The sequence below is a fragment of the Tachypleus tridentatus genome, chromosome 8 (genome assembly GCF_004210375.1).
Source record: "Tachypleus tridentatus isolate NWPU-2018 chromosome 8, ASM421037v1, whole genome shotgun sequence".
In the NCBI taxonomy this organism is placed as follows: domain Eukaryota; kingdom Metazoa; phylum Arthropoda; class Merostomata; order Xiphosura; family Limulidae; genus Tachypleus; species Tachypleus tridentatus.
Genome location: NC_134832.1, coordinates 157667221 through 157691779, shown reverse-complemented (window position 1 = coordinate 157691779; position 24559 = coordinate 157667221). Strand labels below are relative to the sequence as shown.

General features: G+C 34.2%; 1 protein-coding gene across 1 annotated transcript in view; it reads right to left on the bottom strand.

The window, feature by feature from the left end:
- The window catches only part of LOC143223801 (degenerin-like protein unc-105), a 41275-nt gene that overhangs the window by 9847 nt on the left and 6869 nt on the right, over nt 1–24559 (bottom strand). The window contains exons 4-8 of the mRNA XM_076452246.1: nt 20548–20624; nt 18617–18759; nt 9910–10067; nt 9294–9392; nt 4762–4879 (exon numbers count right to left, since the gene is read on the bottom strand). Coding sequence (XP_076308361.1) covers nt 4762–4879; nt 9294–9392; nt 9910–10067; nt 18617–18759; nt 20548–20624 — 595 coding nt within the window. The remainder of the gene's footprint in view (nt 1–4761; nt 4880–9293; nt 9393–9909; nt 10068–18616; nt 18760–20547; nt 20625–24559) is intronic.

The following is a 24559-nucleotide window of genomic DNA, read 5'->3' as shown; positions in this document are numbered from 1 at the left end:
ATGTAACAGAGCAAATATAGCATACAAGAACAAATGTACCAACCAAACACTATACATAACAAAACGAATATAGACTATTTAAAAATGTACAAACCTAGAACCACACGTAGCGAAACAATTATAGTATACCGAAAAAAATGTACAAATCGGGATGTACAAGTAACAGGAAAGATATAATGTATCTGAAACTCTACATTTTAGATAAATCATCCACAACTGAAACTGCAGTGGAAATTGTCTACAAGGTACAGTAATGAAATTTTTGGCAGTATTCTTTCAGAGTTCAGTGATCTAAAACAAGGTGCCCTGTGAGAATTAAAGTGGTAGAAAGACGACAAACCAATGTTTCATTATTATTGTAGTTTTAATAGCATTACTGACATCCAGAATAACAGTGTTTTACAAGATAGTTTGGTATTTGAATGTTTAATAGGTAGATTCTAGGGGCTGAGGTAATCACTAAATTTTAATGTAAATGTTGACAAATAGAAGATTTTTTTTCCATAAATAGAACAGATTTGTAAGTTTCAGGAAGTACAACGTCAACGAAGTTAAACATCAGTTGGTTTGAGTTTAACGAATTAACAGAGATATAACTTAACACTTTGAAATATATTTATTCAGAACGGACTAATATTTTGGAGTTTAAAGCGTTTATATTGTTATTAAGGTAACTGAAGTCCGTGCAAGAAACAAAATTCTAAATAACATGACTCACGGTAACTGGTAACTTTCTTTTCTCTTCCATTTTTACCATTCTACTTGAAGAAGACGGCGTTGATATGAACGACAGGCCTGCGAGTCACGAATGTAATGAATCTTTGTTTGAAAATTCAAAACCTTCAATGGAAGATGACGTTATTTTCTAGGTAGTATGAAATGGCAGGCTAAGATTTAGGTCATTAGGTGTTTTAACTTGAAATGGCAGGCTAAGATTTAGGTCATTAGGTGTTTTAACTTATTTTCTTGCATCTGCATGTTTTTATTATAGTCTAAATGTAATGCTTAAGCTCATGAGGTATTCTTGAATTATGTTCTGACAGCAGTTTTAGAAGCAAAGATGGCGCTGTTTTGTTTGTGTTTAACTCTTGACTTTCCTTTGTATCGATGGATTGGTTTGTTTAATGTATTTTGAATTTCGTGCAAAGTTACACGAGGGCTATCTGCGCTAGCCGTCACTAATCTAGCAGTGTAAGACTAGAGGGAAGGCAGCTAGTCATCACCATCTACCGCCAAATCTTGAGGTACTCTTTTACCAACAAACAGTGGGATTGACCACTCATTAGAACGCACTGCGGCTGAAAGGGCGAGCATGTTTGGAACCCGCGTCTCTCAGATGGCGAGTCGAGTGCCTAAACCACCTGGCCATACCGGGCCTGTATCGAAAGTAGCGCTTCTTTCTAAACCGCACTTCCAAAAATGTTAAACTCATTGGATGTAATATTGCAAACAACGAAGAGACATCACGTTTTATAAAAGTTTTTCACCTTTCATGTACATTAAAATAGAAAATGGTTTCGTTTTACCGTAGAACACTTTATTTGACTTACAGTTTAACTAAAAGAACAGGGTGATGGAAACGGTAGAGATCTTATTAAAAATTTGGAAAAAATAAATTACAATACATTGTTGTTCTCAATGTATTAATATTATACTTAATAAAAATAAAAAGGTTCAAACTATGCATATTTCTAATCCGTTTATTATTCACATTATAGCTTTCGTTGAACATCTTATTTAAAAGTCAGTAAATACAGCTACTTCGCCTTATGTAGTGATACAAAACGCTACAAGTGTATTTACGATAGTTTATTTCTCAATATTTGATGGGACATCTACATTTCAGTTAGCGTACAATTCTTGCACACTTCCTTCTTGGTATAACTATGAAAGATAATACATGATATGCCAAGAATATATGTTAACATATTTCATGATGAATTAAATATTTGTTTACACAAATAACTAAAATAATAATATTAGTACACTATACACTGGTTGGATGAAAACTAATATATTGTATTATAGATGTTTATAGTGTATTAGTTTATCGTGAAACTTTGTTAATACGTTTTTTAATATATTCGTTTAGCATGAATGGAGACTTTTTTAAAAACTAAAATTGAAGAGGTTTAGTTTATCATAAATGTATAAGCAAGACGTATATTAGTCTCTAGTTTATAAATAGTAAATAGTGTATCAGAGAATCTTTAATATTTGCTAATAACTGTTTCAATATGTACAATATTTGATTCTGAGATTGGTTTCTTGATTTTGTCAATACATTCTTGATGACTATAAACCCACTTACAATCTTACATGTTAATTCCCGAGTACATATTAGAATAAAATCAGTTTTTATTTTCAAAATTATTCTACACTGACTGACATACACACAGTATTGAATAGAAAGTATGTGAGAATTGTACACCGAGTATTGTGTAAATGTACAATAAAATACTCAGAAAAAGAAAATTGTATTTTGTATAACTACATAAACTGAAACAACACTGTTTACCAACTTTAAATTAGTTGATACATAAAAACTCTAGTGTAGTAAACACTGATGTAGAAAATAGCTGATTATGTAAGTTTGAACAGTTTAATAAGTATAATTACACAGATAGCCATATTCTGCCATATTCATCACCCTCTTCTATTAACTGTATGTCAGATATAGATTCCTACATTAATACAAAATCACTGTCTGTTTTAGCATACATAAAAGGTCAAAAGCTTTTCTAAAAGTGAACATCTTGTCCTCTATATTTTCTACAATCTGAGTTTATCGAGCCACCCAGTAGACTTTAACATAAAATTCATGTCAAGAATACGTTGTAACAGACAAAGCAAACATACAGATAATGTGTATTTAATAAAGAAATGCCCTAGATAAGGCATAACAATAATTGTTACTGACAAAAATCCTTTAAACCCAACTGACTTATGAAGATAAGTATGAAAATCAGCCTTGTTTTGAGGACATATGATCTCATATATGGTAAAAGTGATTTTTGTTCTTACTATATTGTTTTCTGTATGCTAATCATATTTTTCAGAGTGTGTGAAAATTATAACATGGGATAATAAAATAAAACTTTGACAGATTCTTCAACGTCATTTATAAACTATATAAAATCTTATGGACTGAGTTGTAATTAACGTAATTTACAAGATATTAATCCATTACAGTTTTAAACTATGATGCTTATATAATCAGAAGTTTTGTTAAGTATGTTTGATAGTCATTTAATTTATAAGTAAAAGTCATTATGTTGGTCTGAAGTTCTGTTTGCCTACAGCTGTTACATGTCATTCCTTACACTGTTTGTGTGATTGACGACATGATGAGTGCCTAAAAACAATGCTCTAGACAAAATATAATCTCAAGGTATGTTGAAAAATAACTTCTTATCTGTGAGTGAATGTTCATAGAAAACGTATTGATAAAGAGTGAGTCTTTTATTTGTTATATTTAATTGTTGTAAAATAAGCATCCTTTTTAGGACGCTAAAGCTATACAAATAAGTCAAACATTTCTATTATTTCATTGGATAAGTATGCTTACAGTATGAGATGATAAAATCCTAAAACACAATCGATTCTGAAATGATAATGTAAATCTAATATTCGCTTTGTAGTATTGTTTGTTTTTGTAAGATATATGTATTATAAATAAATATTTAAATGAAAACAAAAAACATAATGTGAAACATGCACACAGCGCCATAGGACTGTCAGCCTTTATAAGTTGTATTTAATGTTATTTCATTTTCAAGATAAAATTGTGAAACAGATGTTGTACAATTTCACTAAAATATTAGTTTTCAGACTTCCTTCCTATAAATTTAATTCCCCAATCGTCATATAAAAGCGTCATCTGGTGTTACTTTGTGAATGTCATCGTCCTACGATGTCCCTAATATTTCATTTTATGTAACCTTGAAGTGTCGGGATAATTTGCATATTATGTAACGTGAGACGGCTACGTACTACATAATAGTTATGTAACTCTGCGTTGGCATCCTTTGATATCCAATAATTTAGCGACCCCACTGAGGCGCCATTCTTTGGACACAAAACGATACCCTAACTAATGTTACATAGTACAAAGATTGTAAAACGTTATTTCATTGTGGAACATGAAGACAAGAATACTGATAAAAATTCATGAAATTATTATGCAAACATTATTGAAATTACTAAGAATATGTAATAAGTAATTAAAACAACTAAAACTGGATTTGGAAATATATACGCAGGAAAATAATAAATATAATTTACAATATAATAAAATAATGTATCAGTAAAATGAAATAGTAATCCAAGGAAATAATTGTGGGAATTAGAAGACATTCCATGGATTGAAGAGAAAGATTTAACCAGAAACAAGGGATAAGGAAAATACGTCTAAAGAAAAGATTCGTGTACATTAACAAAGGTTAATGAATTTTTATATTAATTTGCGTGTAAATTTTTTGGTGACGCCTTAAAGCTGAAAGACTTGACTCTTAGTTGTGATCTGCAGAAAACTTTATTCTGCTACAGAATTTCAGTAATTGTATTGTACCATTGTAATCAATAATTCATCTTTCCATTGTGGTTATAAAATTGAAAAAACCTGACCGTTAATGGTAGTTTAGGACAAGTTTCTGAGCTTGTAACACTAAAAATTAATTTTAGAAACCCTTGGTAAACATAACATAAATAGTTCGTTGTAGTGTTGTTGTTAACAATAAATAAAGAAATATTTTATCTTACGAGCTAGTGTATTTTTTTCTGTCTTGGCGTTAGACTCCATAGTAAACGGAGACACTAATGAACATACAGTACCACATGCGTCCAACGTTACGTTCTCGAGACATTCCATTTCACACAACTGTAAAAAAGAACCAAAAAACAAAATTAGCACATAGACAATTACTATTTTACAAAGTTAGTCATAACTTTGATTTTCAGTGTAAGATTAAAATTTACTGAGCGTTAAGTAAAATGTGTTAAACCAATTTTCAATATCAATAACAACCAAAAGTGATATGAAGTGACGGTGGAACTGTGTTTTGACTCTGTTTGAAATTTAGAAAATTGATACAAATTGAAAGGTATGATTTTGCAGATGAGGAGCGATTAGAGGGAAGGAAAACAGAGTCAGAAAAGGATATGGATGATAAGGAAGTTATATAAGAAGGTTACACACAGTTATAGTGATTCATTGACAAGGTATAAGAAGGTTACACACAGTTATAGTGATTCGTTGACAAGGTATAAGAAGGTAACACTCAGTTATAGTGATTCGTTGACAAGGTATAAGAAGGTTACACACAGTTATAGTGATTCGTTGACAAGGTATAAGAAGGTAACACACAGTTATAGTGATTCGTTGACAAGGTATAAGAAGGTTATACACAGTTATAGTGATTCGTTGACAAGGTATAAGAAGGTTACACACAGTTATAGTGATTCGTTGACAAGGTATGTGGATATAACAGAAGGAGCTATAACAAACAATTTTTTGTTGTACATAGAGAGCCTAATGAAGTAGGGAAAAATAGTTCATAGTAACTAATTAATAACTTCAAAGAGTTGATACAGATATTTAAAGAAAAGAGATATAACTTAATTTTGTCAAGGATACTGATGAAAAATAATTGTTGGTATGAAGTTACAAGTGGGTCACTGGGATTAAATTCCAAGTTTTGTAAGTACGCTAGGATGATCAGATAGGCTATTTGTACTTGTGGCATCAGTTCAGTGGATGAAAGGAGCTTTTCTACAATGGATGGCTTACACTTAAATATGGTAGAGGATGGATTGTTTTCTAAAGCTATTTACTAAGCTGTGAAAGAAGTTTTAAACTGGGACTAGACACTGATGAGGGTCAAAGGGTCAAGATAAAATAAATCCAAAAATAATAAGAAATCGAAAACGTTGAGATTAATTTTAAGAGTTATAAGTACAGACATAATTTTACTCTTGTAAGTTTAGGGAATAAACTAGATTACTTTAGATCACTGGTTAGAATGGATGAGTTTAATATGATATTAATCACTGGAACACGTTGGACTACAGATGATTCTGAAGACAAACATTTTTTTAAATGTATTGTTATAGATTATTTAATATGAACAGTGAATAAATGGATATGTGGCTCTATATGTAAACTGTGAGCTACATGCTGTTTAGGTTGAGAGTAAGAAAGATAATAGCAAATAGAGTGAATACATTTTGGTGTCTATTTAGGAAATAGAATAAAGAGAAATGTGTTTTTTGTGGGAATTCGTAACATATCACCGGATGAAACTGATGAAATTAATATTTGGGCTGGAAATGAAGTTATAATTTTGCATGATTTTAATTTCAGACATATTGATTGGGAATTGCTAGAGTCAAACAACGAGCGAGAAAGGTTTTTGGCAACTGCTCAAGATGAATTTATTTATCAATTGTCAAGAAACCTACTATAAATAACAGTAGTTTCAATTTGTTATTAATTTTCAATATAGGATTAGACGAGAAGAGGATGGAAACTGAAGAACATCTGATCAAGTTACTTCTATCTTAGGTTTGATGTTTTGCTGGGTATAGAGATCTAGAATAACAATATTTTTGTCAGAAAGTTAAAAAGAAAACTTCAGACAAGAATTGTCTGTTGTGAATTTTAAGACTGATAAATTACGGAAATGTTCAAAGTTTTGTGTTTTTAAATATTGAAGGTAAAGATGCTCCTTACTGAAAAAACAAGTGGCTGTAAGTAACAAACACGAAGGGATAAAATGAGGGGAAATAAATATAATTTGAATCATTTGAAAGATAATTAGGATATCTAAAAGATAATTAGGATATTAATAGATAATAAGGATATCTAAAAGATAATTAGGATATCTAAAAGAAGACTTGAAATTTATGGTTATAAGATGGCTGCATAAATAATATCTGCTTTTTCTTTAGTTTTTATCTTGATTAGTTGATAGGAAAAGATCAAACAAGATTACCATAATAAGGAAGTTTTAAAAACGATAAATTTCCTGGGCCAGATAGTATTTCCCAAGCTGTTTTGAAGAAGGTTAAAGATCGGATTTGTGAGCCACATACAACTAATTTTTTTCAGTCCTTAAATAGAGAGCAGGCACAAGAGGTTTGGAAGTTGGATAATCTCACTGTTCTTTTCAAAGAAGGTGATAAATATGTCCCAGTAATTATTAACCCACGATACTTACTTCAGTTGTGGAAAACGTTTACGAAAGTAATAAAGGATAATTTGAAAGGCACATCAGAAAGTGTAACATTTTATTAGGTGCTCAATATTGTTTCTCTCAGGGAAACTATTCCTTCATAATTCTTTTGGCACATCTTGCAAGAGCTACTGCCTATATAGATGACTATAAAGCTATAGATTTAGTTAATCTGGATTTACAGAAAGCATATGATAAGGTAGCCACATAAGAGGCTTGTAAAAAATATCTTTCTAAGTACGGGAGATAAGTTAGGAACTTGGAGAAAAGAGTGGCTGGGTGAAAGAAAGTAGAGGCTTCTTATAAATGGGGTTCACTTAAACTAGATTAGTGTCCCATGTGAGGTACTTTAGGGCTCAACCTTAGGACTATTGTACTTTTTGATTTATATAAATAACATAGATGAAAGAATGTTCAATAAATAACTTAAATTTGCAGACAATATTAAGATCTTGAGTATTTCTAGCTGTGAAGAGGATGTAGCTGATTTAACATTTATATCATTTAATGACTTGAGGAAATAAATGGCACAATGGTTTTTAATTATAATAAATGTAAGATAATGTATATGGGTTTTCATAATTTCAAGTATAAGTATAATTTGGACGGGAATAGTTATAAAAGAAATGGATCTTGATATAATAGTTGATCATACTCGATAGCCCTATAAGAGGTGTGCTGTTATTAGTGGTGGGGTAAACAGGATTTTAGGTTGTATTTGGAGAAGTATTGAATACAAGCCTGAAGAGGTTATAATGCGATTGTACAGACGACATTTGAAGTATTGTGCTCAGTTACTTCAGAAAGGACATTGAACAGAAAGTACTCAAAGGAGGATTTCTAAAATGGTATATTGGATAGAGTGGTTGCAAAATGAAGAGAGGCAGAAATCTCCCAAATTGTTTATCTGAAAAAAGGAAGAACTAGAGTGAATCTGATTGAAGTGTTTAAGATTGTAATGAAAATTGATTTGTTGATGCATCATCTTTGTTTCATATCTAAAGGTGTGAATTATAGGACACAAATGTAAATTTTGGCAGCGTAGAAGTCATCTTCAATCAAGACAGTTTTGTTATTCTAAGATGGTGGGTTCCCTTAAGATGTTGTAGAGACAGTAAATTTAAGATCGTTTAAGATAAATCTTGATAAGTACATGAATGCTGGCTTCAACATTTTCCTTGATTTATTTACTTTATAGTTTTAATTTAGTTTAGAAGATGACGTAGCCCAGGTGGACTAATATATCTCTTGTTATACTCAAACCTAACTTCCATTACAAAGATAAACAATGTCAACATTCTAATTACAAGTAACCATTGGAGTATTAAAGAAATTATAATATGTGTTATTATTAATTTAATAAATGATTTAACATTAAATTTACAAACAAGTTTCACTAATCAAAATTATGGTCTCGAGCGAAAGAAATATGACTTACAGTTTGAAAAGTTATTAAGGACATTTTTGCCGACTTAATTTCTTCGGGTTATCTTCATCAATGTCATCAGAATTATTAAATGTTATTGAATGTGTTTTATGTTATCAAATAAAGTTTGAAGATTTAAGTAATTAGAAACAAAGAAAGTTCATGTTACCACACAACATGCTTCTAAAAATACAGTTTTTTAAGAATATCTTGACGTCGCCATAAAACAGTCCCTTTCTCATGTTAATAAAGGATTACAGAGAAGATTAAAATAGTACTCATTGGTCATCTCTTATTACAGGAAACATTTATAGTACAACAATCAGTTACAACTGAAACAATGTCAACGCACGTACATATTTTATAACGGTCAAATTTAGTCTTATATTGTTATTGTTTTTTAACTAATACTGTAGTGTGGAAGAGATTAAATATAAGTAGATGATTCTCGTCACGTTTCTCACAAAATATAAAGAAACTTATTGTAAAGCAACATGTTCAACATTAACAATGTTATTCCTTAAAAGCCAACGGTAACACAAACATAATTATAAAACTTCCTTCACCGAAAGCTAGTAGTAAGAATTACGAGAAAATTTTTTACAAATCTATTATAAAAACAAAAACATTCTCACATTTTCTTCCAAAAGTCCTGGTCTTGCTGGTGTTGTACCAATCTTATCATAGTCTGTACAGTTGGTTTGGTACGGTGGTTCTAGCATCAGTGATGTTTTCTGTTTAATCACAAGAATATTGTAAACAAAGTTTGAACTAATAGTTTTTCTTTGAGTTTATTTGCTGATTACAAGTATTATTTTATTACACACTACTGTTTTACAGTAAAGAAAAACGAATTTTATAAATAGGTATGTCGTTTCGCGTCAGTGATAGAAACGATATATTTGTTTTTGTTTTCTCTTTTCGTTCCTCGCTGGCACAATTAAACGTCTTCGGATTTTACACGGTAGAGACCGAGTTTCGAAACAGGTGTACTTTTGCGCTTTACTACAAACAAATAGATATATTTTTATAACTTTTAAAGCTGTAACTTGTACTGGAATAATTAGTTTCAAATATTTTCTGTGCTATGTAATAATTTATCAAATATAGTGAAGTAAATACTTTTACATCGAGTAAGAAAAACTTGTTTGAGGAAAACTTTACATATTTTATTTAGTAAAAACAAGTAGATACAAAAAGCAAATTTTAAAATGATTTTTGCACGTTAGGTTAGTCCGATTTTATTTTCACCTGAGTAAAAAAATACTGTTGCAAGCGTCCTGGTTTGAGAATCCACCTATTGGCGTAGTTGTGAACATTCGGAGCCACATCTGGTGGGTGGAAAGTAATTAACGCTGTCGGAGACTCGGAAAAATCTTTTATTGGTAGGTAGATTAATAAATTCAAACCTGTAAAAATAAAATTAGATTCTGTCTTTTGATTCTTGTAAATTATTTATTTTAAATTTTCTTAGTCACGCATTAGCCTCATGCAAAATTAAGAATATTTAATCAAAACAGATATAAACATTCAACCATATTCTCTGAATTTTTGTTATGTGAAACATAAGTCAAAAGATAATACTCATAACCGTTTTCCAACATTATTGACAACGAACCTAACATGTACTCATCACTTCTGTAACCCCATGAAGATAACAACAACGTTTAATTTAAAAAAACGAAAAAATCATTAAATTTTTCGAGGAAAATTTTACGTTTTTGTTTTCCAATAAATTTATTAAATATATGAAACAATCGTCAAAACGAATCTGTTTACTGTGTAAAACACGAGAAACACAAAACTAAAGTTTACATTTTAACCTCCAGTAATAGCTGCAACTATCTTGAGCTTATTTTAACCCTCGACAACGTCCTGTCATATTTTTACAATACTATATTGTTGCATTGAAGCATGTTATTCTATGCATCTGTCAAACCTTGTCGCAGCTACCTCACTCTGTCAAGAAGGTTTACACAACTAATCCGTCTCTACAATTGGTCCCATGCGGGTTGAACTGGATTGATTGATTGATTGATTGATTTAGTGTTTTATGGCACAAAGCAGCGAGGCTATCTGCGCCAGACATTCGGTAAAAATGTAAAAAAAAAATAAATAAATAAATGTAGTAACAGACATAAATGGAACTGAAGGTAAAACAAAAAAGTATAAAACCAATGTTGACACCTAGTCTACAATGTTAAGATAAAAGGTAGAGTATAAGAAGTTGTAAGGTATTTACTCTAGCAAAAAGGTAATGATCATAACCCGCCAGGAAGATTAACAGGTAAGTTCAAGAACCACCGTTAATCACCTGAAGTTGGCCTTTCCAGTCCTGGTTCTGGGTTATGTGTCATAGCAGCTATTATCAAAATGTAAAAGAAAGTAAAAGTTTTAAAAGACACTCCGCAAAATCGTAATAATGAGTAGCCAAATGTCCAGTAAAAGGATAAAGTCAAGTAAATAGAGTAAAATTTGTAGAAGTAATTGAAGATAAAAGCAAAACGGCAATTAAGACAGAAAATGGCGTAAAAACCAATGTTGACATCCAGTCAACAAAGTTGTAAAGAACTACCTGTAGCAGAATGGTAATGATCGTAACCCGCCAGGAAGACTAACAAGTAAGTATAAAAACCACCGTCAGTCACCTGAAGTTGGTCTTTCCAGTCCTGGTTCCGGGTTATGAGTCAATATGGCCAGTACTAAAAAGTTAATTAGTAAAAGTGTGAAATGACATGCAGTAAAAGTATAATAACAACTCGCCAGGATGACTAACGAGTAGTTCAAACGGATAGTTCAAACAGGAGCGTTAGTCACCTGAAGTTGGCCTTTCCAGTTCTGGTGTTGAGTTATTTAATGTTCTGGCTATTGTCCAATGTCAAATTGAATGAGAGATTAAAACTGTAAAAAAGGAACCACAATTAAAAAGGTGTAATGAATAAACATGCAACACTTAAATGAGATTAAAAGGTTAATGGCCATTAAAAATTAAAAACATTATCAAGGTGGACAGAGTCACCATCACCAATAACTCTGTCCAATGTTACAGATTGACCCTGGGAAAAATATGTTTAAAATATTGCCGTCGTTGAGAATTGTAACGATGGAAAGAAAGTAAAATGTGGCTGATAGTGATTTGAGTGTTACACAAATTACACATTGGTGCATCAGTTCCAGATAAAAGAAAATGATGAGTTAAAAACTGTGACCAATGCGTAGCCTAGTGAGAACAACTTCCTCCTTCCGAACTTTACGGAAGCTAGATGGCCAAAGTCCAATTTTGGGTTTGATTTGAAAAGTTTGTTGTCACGTTGCTCACTCCAAGTGGACTGCCAGCTGGCACGGAGCCGACCCTTGAAGATAACACCATAGTCCATGTACGGAATAGGCATAGGAGTGATGGTGCTGAAGCAGACATATTTAGCTGCCATGTCTGCAAGCTCGTTCCCGCGAATACCAACATGGCCTGGTATCCAGAAAAACTGGATTGAAGTAGCTGCTAATGAGAAACGGGCCAGTCGGTTACGAATATCAGCGAGAATAGGATGTGAGCCAACGTGTAGCGATTCCAAGGCAAGTATAGAACTAAGCGAATCAGTATAAATAGTGCAGTTGGAGTACTGCTCAGCTGCAATATGATCCAGGGCAAGAGATATGGCATACAGTTCAGCAGTGAACACAGAAGCTGTAGAAGGGATTCTGCGTGCAACTACTGATCCATAGCAAACCATAGCAGAGCCCACTGAATTACCTGATTTGGAACCATCTGTATAAATAGGAACTGAATGATTGTTTGAAAGATATTCATTGAATAAAAGACGGTACTTCCAATCTGGAGTATCTGCCTTTTTAGGTGACTGAAAGAAAGGTCACATTTGGGGGCTGTAATAAGCCATGGTGGGATGGGCCGACCTGTGGAACATGCAATGTTATCCAAAGACAGACCCAATTCATCCAATTGCTTCCGGATGCGAAGGCCAAACGGAGCAATGACAGATCGTCTGTTCTGAAAAAGTACTGCCCACCGAGGAAGGAAAACACATTTCCAGGTGGGATGCTTTGGTAAGGAATGAAGTTTCGAAGTATATTGTAAAGATAGTTGCAAACGGCGAAGGTGTAGAGAAGGTTCATGAGATTCAATATATATACTTTGAACTGGAGAGGTACGGAAAGCCCCAGTGCAGAGTCGAAGTCCTTGGTGATGAACGGGGTCCAGCATCTTTAAGGCTGAGGGTCTGGCAGAGCCATAGACCATTGATCCATAATCGAGTTTCGATCTAATAAGAGCACGATATACCTTTAACATTGAACAGCGATCTGCCCCAACTGGTAGAAGAGAGAACACGGAGGATGTTCAGTGCTCTTGTGCATTTGACCCGAAGCTGCTTTAAGTGTGGTATAAAGGTCAGTTTACGATCAAAGATAAGCCCCAAGAACTTGGTCTCCGGGACAACTGGCAGCAAAACTCCACCGATATGAAGTTCAGGATCAGGGTGAATACCCCGTCGACGGCAAAAGTGCATGCACACAGTTTTGGAGAGAGAGAAATTAAAGCCGTTCGCCATAGTTCACTTCCGTACACAATTGAGGGCGGTTTGTAGTTGCCGCTCAATATATCTCATGTTTGACGACTGACATGAGATGTGAAAGTCATCGACATACAGCCCATTCGCAACAGTGAGAGGGAGTTGTTCAGTGATGGCATTTATCTTTATACTGAAGAGTGTAACACTCAATACACATCCTTGAGGGACTCCAAGTTCCTGTACAAAAGAACGGGAAAGTGTCGAACCCACACGAACCTGGAATCTCCTGTCCATTAAAAAATTTTAATAAACATGGGTAGATGGCCACGTAACCCATATGTATGGAGGTCTCGCAAAACGCCATACCTCCATGTTGTGTCGTAAGCCTTCTCTATGTCAAAGAATATTGATACAAGATGTTGGCGGTTGAGAAAGGCTTCTCTGATAGATGTTTCAAGACGAATTAGGTGGTCTGTGGAGGAGTGCTGTCGACGGAACCCACACTGTGTGGGCGAGAGGAGGTTGTTTGATTCAAGGAACCAAACAAGACGAGCATTAACCATCCTTTCTAATGTCTTACAGAGACAGCTCGTCAAAGCAATTGGACGGTAGTTTGAAGGAATCTTGGGATCTTTCCCTGGCTTAGAGAAAGGTAAAATAATAGCCTGGCGCCAAGCATCAGGAAAACATTCTTCTGCCAGATCCGGTTGAAAACAATCAGAAGGACATTAAGAGAAGCAGGAGATAAATGGTGCAGCATGTCATAATGAATATCATCAGGTCCAACAGACGTACTGGCAGACCGATGAAGGGCCATTTTTTAGTTCCACCAGGGTAAAAGGACGATTATAGTCAAAGAAACAGTTAGTTCGAAAGGAAAGAGGTGATCGCTCCGCCCGAGTCTTGATAGCCAGGAAGGTGGAGGAACAAGCAGAAGTGCTAGATACCCGGCAAAAGCTTTCACCTAGAGTGTTAGCGATGTTCCGAACATCAGTCACCTCCTGACCATCAGAGAGTAAGATCGAGAGGGGGGATAGAATTGTAGTGTCCATTAACCTTTCGAATCCTGTCCCATATGATCTTGGAACTGGTGGTAGAAGATATACTGGTTGTGAACTTAATCCAAGATTCCTTCTGGCTGTGACGTCTTACCCACCTAGCATGTGCACGGGCCCGTTGGAAAGCAACCCGGTTTGAAAGTGTGGGATATCTACGAAAAGTATCCCAGGCCCGCTTTTGAGCCTTCCGTGCTAAGTGGCAAGCAGGATTCCACCACGGACGAGGATATCGTGGAAAACGTGTCGAGGTTTTAGGAATACACTGAGCAGCTGCATGTGTAATACAGTCAGTTACCGCTGCTACACAGTCGTCTATTGATGGCTGATTTACGATGGCAGGATCAAGTTCTGCGAGAGCAGTGAAAGTGGACCAGTCTGCCTGATCCAGCTTCCACCGGGGCACGCGGGTAGGGTGGCATCGACCACGGCCAGTCTCTCTTATAAGGATTGGAAAATGATCACTGCCTAGTGGATTACTGTCAACCCTCCATGAAAAATGGGAAAATAATGAAGGGGAGCAAACTGAGAGATCAATAGCGGTAAAGGACTGACTAGGTGCATGAAAGTAAGTGGAAGAACCAGTATTGAAAAGAGAAAGATTGTGATCAGAGAGCATCCGCTCTTCAGATCGGCCCCTCCCATCAATAATAGCACTTCCCCCAGAGGGGATGATGTCTATTAAAATCCCCTAGGATTAGAAATGGAGATGGCAATTGTTCAACGAGAGCATCCAGATCTGATTGATCATATGTCTTTCCAGGGGACAGGTACAGAGAACAAACAGTGATGGTATGACCCAAGGAAATACGGATGGCTACAGCCTCCAAGGGTGTGTTGAGTGACAAAGACAGGGTGGGCACGTGTTGATCAACCAACAGTGCCACCCCTCCATGTACTCGACCATCACACAACCTGTCATTTCTGTACAGAGAAAACTGCCGAATGGAGACAGTATCAGCAGTTTTGAGAAATGTTTCTTGTAAAGAAAGACAAACAGGATGGTAGGAAGCAATCAGCGTTTTGATATCATCCAGATTAGAACGTAAACCTCGACAGTTCCATTGTATCAAGGTGGCCATTTTTAAGAACGGGTAGGTGAAGTGGCTGGAGAACCCTTCGGTTTACGACCACGTCTTTTTTCTTTAATGTCTTTAGTTGGAGGAGGTCTATCAACCTCCATGGATCCTGCTCTGTGTCGGGTGGGCAGGTTTTTGTTATTGGAAGGGGAATCTAGTGACTGAGGACGCGAACGAATAATTGTGTTGTCTCTTGTGGTGGGAGAAAAAGATGTATCAGAAGAAATGCCTGTATTTGAAACTGAAGGACGTGGATCTTGAGGTGTGTTGGAAGGTATGGGAGGGACAGAGATAGGTGTGGTAATTGATTCATCAACCTTTTAACCACGGAGGTCAAAAGGCTTTTCATTTGTTTTGAAAACGATTCTTTTGGAGGCACAGAGAGATCTGTCTGCACTCCCACTGTAGTTGTGGAATGAAGTGCAGCAGCATATGTCCGAGATGGAGTTGTGGACAGCAATTTCCGAGCCTCAAGATAACTAATGTTATGTGTTGTTTTCAAACGCTGCACCTCTTTTTCCTCCAACCATTTTGGGCAAGAATGAAAGTATGAGGGGTGAGAACCATTGCAGTTTACGCAATGTGGGTTCATGTCACAGTCATAGGCATCGTGGTCCTTGCCTCCACAACGAGCACATGTCAGGGAACCACGACAAGATGTCTTTGAGTGGCCGAATCTCTGACATTGGAAACATCGAAGAGGGTTTGGTATGTATGGCCGAACCCTGCAATGAGATAACCTGCCTTGATGGTGGCAGGTGCACGTGGTGAAGTAAATGTTAAAACGAGGGTATTTGTTGGCAGTGTAATTCCATCTTTGCGAGTGGAGATGCGCCTCACTGCAGAAACTCCTTGAGTGGAGAGACCAGCGAGAATCTCTGACTCGGGAACGTTCTTCAAATCCCTTTCAACAATAACTCCTCGTGAAGAATTCAAGGCAGCATGGGGTGTAACCTCAATAGGTATATCCCCAATTGCCTTTGATTTCAACAGGAGTTCACTGTGTTGGGATGTGGATGTTTCAACTAATATGTCACCAGATCGAAGTTTCTTTACTGATTTTGGAGAGCCAGCAAGTCCCTCTAGTCCCTTTTGAATAAAAAAAGGGGACATTTGCCCTAAAGGTTTTTCCGAAAGAGAATGTAATATAAGAAAATGAGGTACATGTGTTACTGATGTTGAAGATTGCTGTTCTGAGTATTCAAGACGTGGTCACTTACCCATTGACTGTTTTTTTACAATTTTATTTAAATTTTTTTGAGGATCCATAGGAAAAGGAAAAAATTTCGGTACCCACTGACCCCACCCACCATGGAGCTCTACAAGGGGACGCACTACAAAGTCACGCAAGGACAATGCAGCAACGCCAGGGTTTCGTGAGCACTATACCCAAACACCAGCATCAGGCACAATGTCCACAACACCCGTTGAGAACTTCCAACATTGGTACTTGGTTGACTCTAGCCCAAGTGGACCAGCCGATTGACCCAAGGGGGGCCACCCAAAGGCCGCCCGTCTACAGGAATTTGAGGCCAAAGTGGTGTGTTAGGGTTGGACCCCTCAACCACCAGGATCTTCTCCTCCCCTTCACGGGTCGCCACGCACGGCAAACACGTGGGTGGATGTTTAGATCCCAGAGAAGGTAACCAGATAGAACAGAACCTTCCCTGAGAGGTCCCCTCACCACGTACAGGAATCCACACCGAGGGGGTTGAACTGGATAGAAGTCCGGTAAATTAGTGGACACTTCACTTCAGTCCCTAAGTAATTTATGAATAACTTGGAATGGTAAGATATGACGTTATCCTAAATTAATGTGAAGTTGTCCGCAATGACACTTGGTATTACATCAGGGTACAGATTGTCATCTCTGTACAGTCATCAATTAATATCAATAAACTCTTGGACAGTGCAAACTGTCGAGCAGACTTCCTCACCCTACTACCCCTAAACCGTAACAGAACTTGCACCACGATACTACAAGCAACATAACGATCTCCTGGTTTCACAAATGAACACGGATGTTATTATTGGAAACGTGTTTTATCTGAGTTTAATCTGGAAATATTGGCTGTGTGATTTCTTCTGGCATAACTGTACAGTGTGAATTAACAAGCGACTCTATTCGTTTGAATTGATTGTTAAATGAACAAATTGTTTTATTATAATTAAGTTATTTTTAAATAAAAAGTTATTATGCTCCATTCAAATGATTGTTAAATTAAAAAGCTATTATACTTCAGAGAACTGATTGTTATATAAACAACTTATTATATTTCTTTGAACTGACTGTTAAATAAACAAGTTATTGTACTTCATTGAACTGGTTGTTAAATCAAGAAGCTATTAAACTCTCTTGAATTAGTTTTTGTTTAAATGAACAAGTTTTTGTACTCCAATAAAATGATTGTTGACTCGACAAACTATTATATTTCCTTGAACTGATTGTGAAATTAGTTCTCTGTCGTACTCGTGTGCAACTGTTTTTAAATCAACTTGCTACTGTAATCCTTTAACTGATTTTCAAATAAACAAGCTATTATACTTCCTTGTATACATTGTTAAAAAAATAAAATTTTATAGCTCGTTGAACTGGTTGTCAAATTAACAATCTGCTTTACTTACTTGAACTAATGTTTAATCATCAAACCTTTATGTAACCTTAAAGTGATTTTACTTTGAATTTATTTCCAATAAATTGCGTTTTGGTGTTGCTATCATATGTAACAAAATAAGTTCATATTTAGGTGCTTATGTTAGTTTTATTTTTTTTTAGATATTTGGTAGATGTAATTATAATGGATATTCAGTCTTTAAAGTCCAGAACTACGTCATTCTATATGTCTCTCTATTTAAATTTTTGACGTGCTTCATGTTCCTTATTTTTGAGAATGCCACGCTGGACTATCCGCTTTCTCCTCCGTGTGGAATTATGTCTTGTATTTTAGAGTTGTGAGTCCATAATATTTTTGTTAATCCTTATGATTCAGTGATAATGAATGATACCATTTTTACAATTATTCTGTTTTCAAATAATAAGCTTTGTTTACGTTTTCTGTTCTAATGGCCGTTATGCACAATGAATTTGACAAATAGTTTTATAACCTTCTCTCATTCTATTTATCTCCGTATCAAAAGATAAAAGCGATCAATATCGTGGTTGAATGTGAATGTTATTTTTTATCAACAAATTGTATCTATAGATACGTTTTAATCTGTATATCTGGATCTGAAATATAACAATACTGTTCTTGAAAATAAACAATATTTTCTATCAGTAATATGTACGGATACTTACTGTTGCTTTTAAGAGTCGGAGAATGATGCAGAGATTCGATATGTTTGACAAATGCTTTCCGTATTTCAGCACCAGACCATGCTGTGTTGAAAGAGTAGCAGTTTCCATAAACAGGATCAAAATAACTGGTTACTCGATTAAACCTGTTGTAAGTGGGAAACAAAAATATTTTATAATTATTAATTGAAACAAGACATAAATTCATATAAAATTCAAAGTTATAGTTGTAGTTATCTCATTCAATTTGTTTGTTTTGGTAACGATTTTTAGTTAACATTTCGTGACTAGTTATATTTTGTAAAGGCTTCTCGTGTTTCACAATTCAAATAATACACTTATATTTATTCTACTACAAAGAATTCAGTTTACTTTAAGTTATTTTTATATACGATTATCGTAATAATTTCTGGATCTATACAAATTGTATGGCTACATCTTACTATTTCATGAGGAACGTAAACTTTATATTTACAGCACTGAACAAATTCGCTAACCAACTCATATTTAGAACTTCACTCAAAAATCTCCGTGTAACTTGTTGATGCATCAAGTTATCAATATTTAGTTTTTATAGCCTACCTTACTTTCTGTATTGCTGAAACTATTCTAAAACTTGAATGTTTTAAATTTTATCCACACCACTTACGCTATATCAAATATCTCGTGGGTCAATCCATGTTACAAATATTTACATTAAAAACAAAACCTAGAAAGAACGGGCAGTTGTTGACTATTTTTAAGTTGTAAGTTTGGATGTGTCACCTAAGCTTTTAAGATTATTGTTGTTGTTTTTTAAGTAAGAAATTTCAGTGGTTCCAGTGTGTTGATATTCGAATGCTTCATTTACATGTATTGCAAGAGTAATAATTTAGACAGTTTTAAAGTGCAAGTGAATACAATTGTGTTGATTCATATTGCAAAAAATTTGTATGTACGTTTAATTCTTTTAGCATATTTCTTTAAACGATTTGATTGTGTGCTCTTCGTTTATTGTTGAAATTTATTGCCAAAACATCACAGACACCTACTGTGAGGTTTGTAGTCGTAAACAAATCTTAACATTTATTTCTCATCGAATATACATTTTCAAGGTTGCTGTTTAATAAGAAAATAAATAGATTTACAGTGAATTAGAATGACATAAGTCTCATTCTTAGTCAAAGGAACAAATAATAATAAAAATGCAGCGCTAGTGTATATATTGGCGTAAAAGGCGACTTTCGTAAAAAAAACACCCTTATTTTTAAATTATATAATAGGTTTCAGGATACTCTCGCCATACAAAATAACTAAAAGAATCGTGCACTTTATATGTGTAATATTTCACCAAATTTCAAAAATCATGTTCTACTTAGGACAACAACGTCTAACATGACGAAATTAAAACATGATTTTTTGTCAGAAAATTTTTATATTGATTCCATGAATTAACCACAAAAAGTACACTATTACCAAAAACAATTTAGTTTATTGGTCAACGAACAGGTTTCAAGTGAATTATTTGTTGAACTCTTGAGTGAAGATCTTGTTTGTCCTTCGGATTTTATTCCATCGCCAATACATGGACATCAGCCCAAATAACTGACTGTATAAGATTCAACAATATGAACTTTCTGTATCCCTCAGAATTACAGGTTCACTTTATTTACCTGGTGTTTTAGACGACCTCTAGTTATTTCTGGAAAATGAATTATCATGAAAGATGAAAAAAAAAAGAATTACAGTATATACGGTACAACATGATATACTGTATGAAATATTTTATGACGTTTCTCAACAACATTGTCTAAATATACAAATATTTACGATTAATTCTTTTATAACAAGAACTTTCGCTTCTGCACTTTCTTAATGTGAAAAAAATTATACATTAAAAGCCTATTTTTAAGACTAATATTGTACGTAATGATTAAATATAGAGAGCAACATACATATAATAAGGATCAATGTTGGGTATCATATCTTCTAGTTGAAATCCACTTTTCTTGAGGAATGTCATGTTGATATCCTAAAGAAAAAATGAATGGGTTTTATAGAAAATAAACTACAAACTTTCCACTCCAACTATTTTTATATTATACTGTTTTGACGAAAAAATATAGACATCTCTTACACAACTTAAAACTATTGATGATATTTTCAAACTTGTAATGGTCCATAATGAGTTGTTAATACGAATTAACATGAAATTAAAATAAAACAGTTTATATGATACCATTAATATGTACTTTTACTGATGTTAGTCTGGTTCACCTATTATTTGTTTATTTTCGTGAATCATATAATTTCCTGATCTTACGATTTCAAACTTAAAACCAATGTAAATGAAATGATAAGACTACGAAACATTACAATAACATTTAGCCTAATGAGTGTATAGAGAATATGAACTTCATTTTTACCAAAAAATCGTGTCTGTAACAGTTTATCTTGGTATTAAAAACATACTTTATAAAGATGTAAAAAGTGTTTTATACACTTAACACTTCTAACTATGATTGTTTCTATCATCGTTATGTTAATTTGCACAAGTCTTTGTTTATTTAATGTTGTATTACAGATTTGATTATGTGAACGACTTATTTCCACTATTATCAACCTATCCTTACTCCTCAATATTTCGCACCCAACAATACTCGTGGATAGCAAAGCTTGTATTACTGATTACAGAACTTTATGTTTCACCAAACCTCAAAGTTTCAGGTAAACTGATGAAGTTAATACCTGTTAATATACAATCTGTTTTTATAGATATAAATTGTTTGATTGTTTGTTTTCTGAATTAAAGCTACACAAAGTTACACGCTTGTTTAAATAATAATTTCACTCCTTGAGAACTTCCTCTCTAGGAAAAAAATGTTCACAAAGAGAAATGGAAAAGTAATTTCATTATTTTAATATCAATGTCTCATTAAAAATATCTCTTTAGAGTAATGTTAGAAAACAACATGAATATACCTAATTAAATATGCTTTTATAGATTCCTAAGTTTATATTTTGAAGTAAAATTTTTCATCAGTTAGGTACCAATACGTTTAGCGTTGTTTTAGGCCATAAACCCATTAATATCTCACGATGTTCTTCAGCATAAAACTATATTAGTTCTTAATGCATATATATTTGAGCTAACAGTAAAAAATTACTCTATAATAAACTTATGACAATAAAAATTGAGTTAAAATAAAAAAATAATTAATTAACAATTCTAACCATTACTTAATGAAAATAACATTAAAGAAATAAAAGGTAAGCTTTACTTGTAAAGTACACAAACAGTAATTGTAAGGAAAATGACATGAGATGTTATCAAAGAACAAAAAATATCATAAACAAAACATACAAATAACTTTTATTAATTCAAACAATATACTTCATGTATGTGACGTACATGATATTGTAGAAATAGCTTTATATACTACCACCAGTAAACTTTATCATAACAAAGAAAATCTGCGATCCAAGATTAAAGAAACGATATATTCAGTGTTTTCAAAGATCTTTTTACTGCCTTTTAAATAAGATTTATAAGACTTTTTGTTTTCTCTCTTTTGTTTATGTACATGTATATGTAAATACTGAAAGTGAAATAACTGTTATTTAATTTCTTTATTTTTTAATCAAACAAACCTTACACTGTTTCAGTTGTCATTTTAAACCAAGTACAATATCTGTGATTACAACCTTCCATCAGGTTAACACCTTCGCGAAGTAAACTTCTGATCCAGCTGATGGATACAATGTTATTTGATTGATTGAGATTATCAAAACCACAGAACATCAGAGTGATGTAGGAGATTGTCAAACAATTAATGTCACGTTTCTATACACGATAATAAAATCAATCGAAATATAGTTAAATTAATATATAAAATTGGAGGATACGTCAAAATAAATATGTGGAACGTTCGTTAATCCAAAAGTTCACACACTTCAAACACCAAAAAAGATCAGCTTAAGCTGAACCGCCTCACTTATATTACATAGAACTTCTATGATGAAATAAATACTGTGTATGTTTCTCTCAACAGCCAATCACAGGAGAACGAAGGACGTGATAAAAATAATTTGGATGTTCTGAAGTAGTCGTTTGATTCATTCTTTAATTACTTATCTGGTATTGTCTATAACCTTTACTAGAATGTTTGAATTCTTATAACTGTTAAGAAAATCTAAAACGAAAATTGGTTGGTTGGTTGGTGTTTAATGGGGTAAAGCTATATGCACCTAACAACCGATAATAAAATTACAAATCAAGTATAATTATTAAAATTTGTAAATGGCCAGGTGGTTGAGGCGAGCGACTCACAATCTGAGTTGGCGTTAGTTTGTAATGATTAGCTGCCTTCCCTCTAGTTTTGCAATGCTTAATTAGGGATGGCGAGCGCAGATAGTCCTCGTTTAGCTTTTCGCGAAATTTTAAAACAAAGAAAATTTGTAAAAGGAATCATGTTAAATTATTACGAAGTCTATTTTTTATTTTAAAACTTAACGAGCATTAAAAAGGCCAATAGCCCTCAAAAAATTAAAAAAAAATATTTGTAAGGTGAAAAGTGTCACTATCGTCCATTAATGTTTCCAGCGTCAGGAGTAAATATGTGGATAAAACGTCTAAAATATTGTGGAATTCAGACTTACAACGACAGCACGACATTAAAATGTGGACTATTTTGACTTGAGTGTCACACAGACCACACACTTGCGCATATGTCCCATATGAAAGAAAACGATTAGTTAAGAAACTGTAACCAATGCGTAGTCGAGTTAGGATAGCTTCCTCAGTCTGACTGTTACGAAAACAAAACGACCAAACTCCATTAGATGGTTTTATTTAGTAAAGCTTGTTATCAAGCTGCTCACTCAAAGTCGACAGGCGTGGAACCGAGTACATAGTACATGTATGGATAAGGCACGGTAGTGACAGTACTAGAGCAGACAAACATATCTACAGTCAGCGAGGCCGTTCCCGTGAATACCAACGTGGCCTGGTACCCAGAAAAACCGGATATTAAAGATACATGAATATCAGTGAGAACAGGGTAAGAATTAATGTGAAGCAATTCTAGGGCTAGCAGAGAGAAATGGATTAAATGGTACAAAGTGGGTCATATTTAGCTTCTGTATGATTCATGGATAGAGAAATAACCATTTGCAACAGTAGAAGGGAGATGTCCAGTGATGGCATTAACCTTTACACTGAAAAAGTGTGACACTCAACACAGCCCTGAGAGATTTCAAGATCCTTTATGAAAGAACGAGAAAGTATCAGAACAACACAAAGTTATAAATATTGGCAAAATGCCATACCTCCATGTAGTATGGTGAGCCTTCTCAAGGTCAAAGATTTTGACAAAAGATGTTGCCACTTGAGAAAGGCTTCACCGATTGACGTTTCAAGTCGAATCAGGTCGTCCATGGAAGAGCACTGTCATCGGAACCCATACTGGGTGGGCGAAAGGATATTGTTTGATTGATGGAACTAACCAAGACAAACATTAACCATTCTTTGTAAGGTCTTACAGGGACAGCTCGCCAATGCAACTGGACGGTAGTTTGAAGGAATCTTGGGATCATTCTCAGGTAGAAAGAAAGATAGGACAATAGCTTGACACCACGCATCAGGATAAACATTCTCCTGCCATATCCAGTTAAAAACAACCAGAAGAACAGCAAGAAAATAGAAGAGAGCCGGCGCAGCATCTCGTAGCGTATATTATCAGGTCTGACTGATGTACTGCCAGACCAATGAAGAGCAAGCTTGAGTTCCACCAGGGAAGATTATACTCATAGAGATGATCAGTTCGAATGGAAAGAGTCAAATGGTTTGCTCAATTCTTCATGGCTAGGAAGATGGAGGATGAAGCAGAAGCACTAGATACTCAGCAAAAAGTTTCACCAAGAGTATCGATGATGCGTTGGACATTAGGAACTTCCTGGCCATCAGGG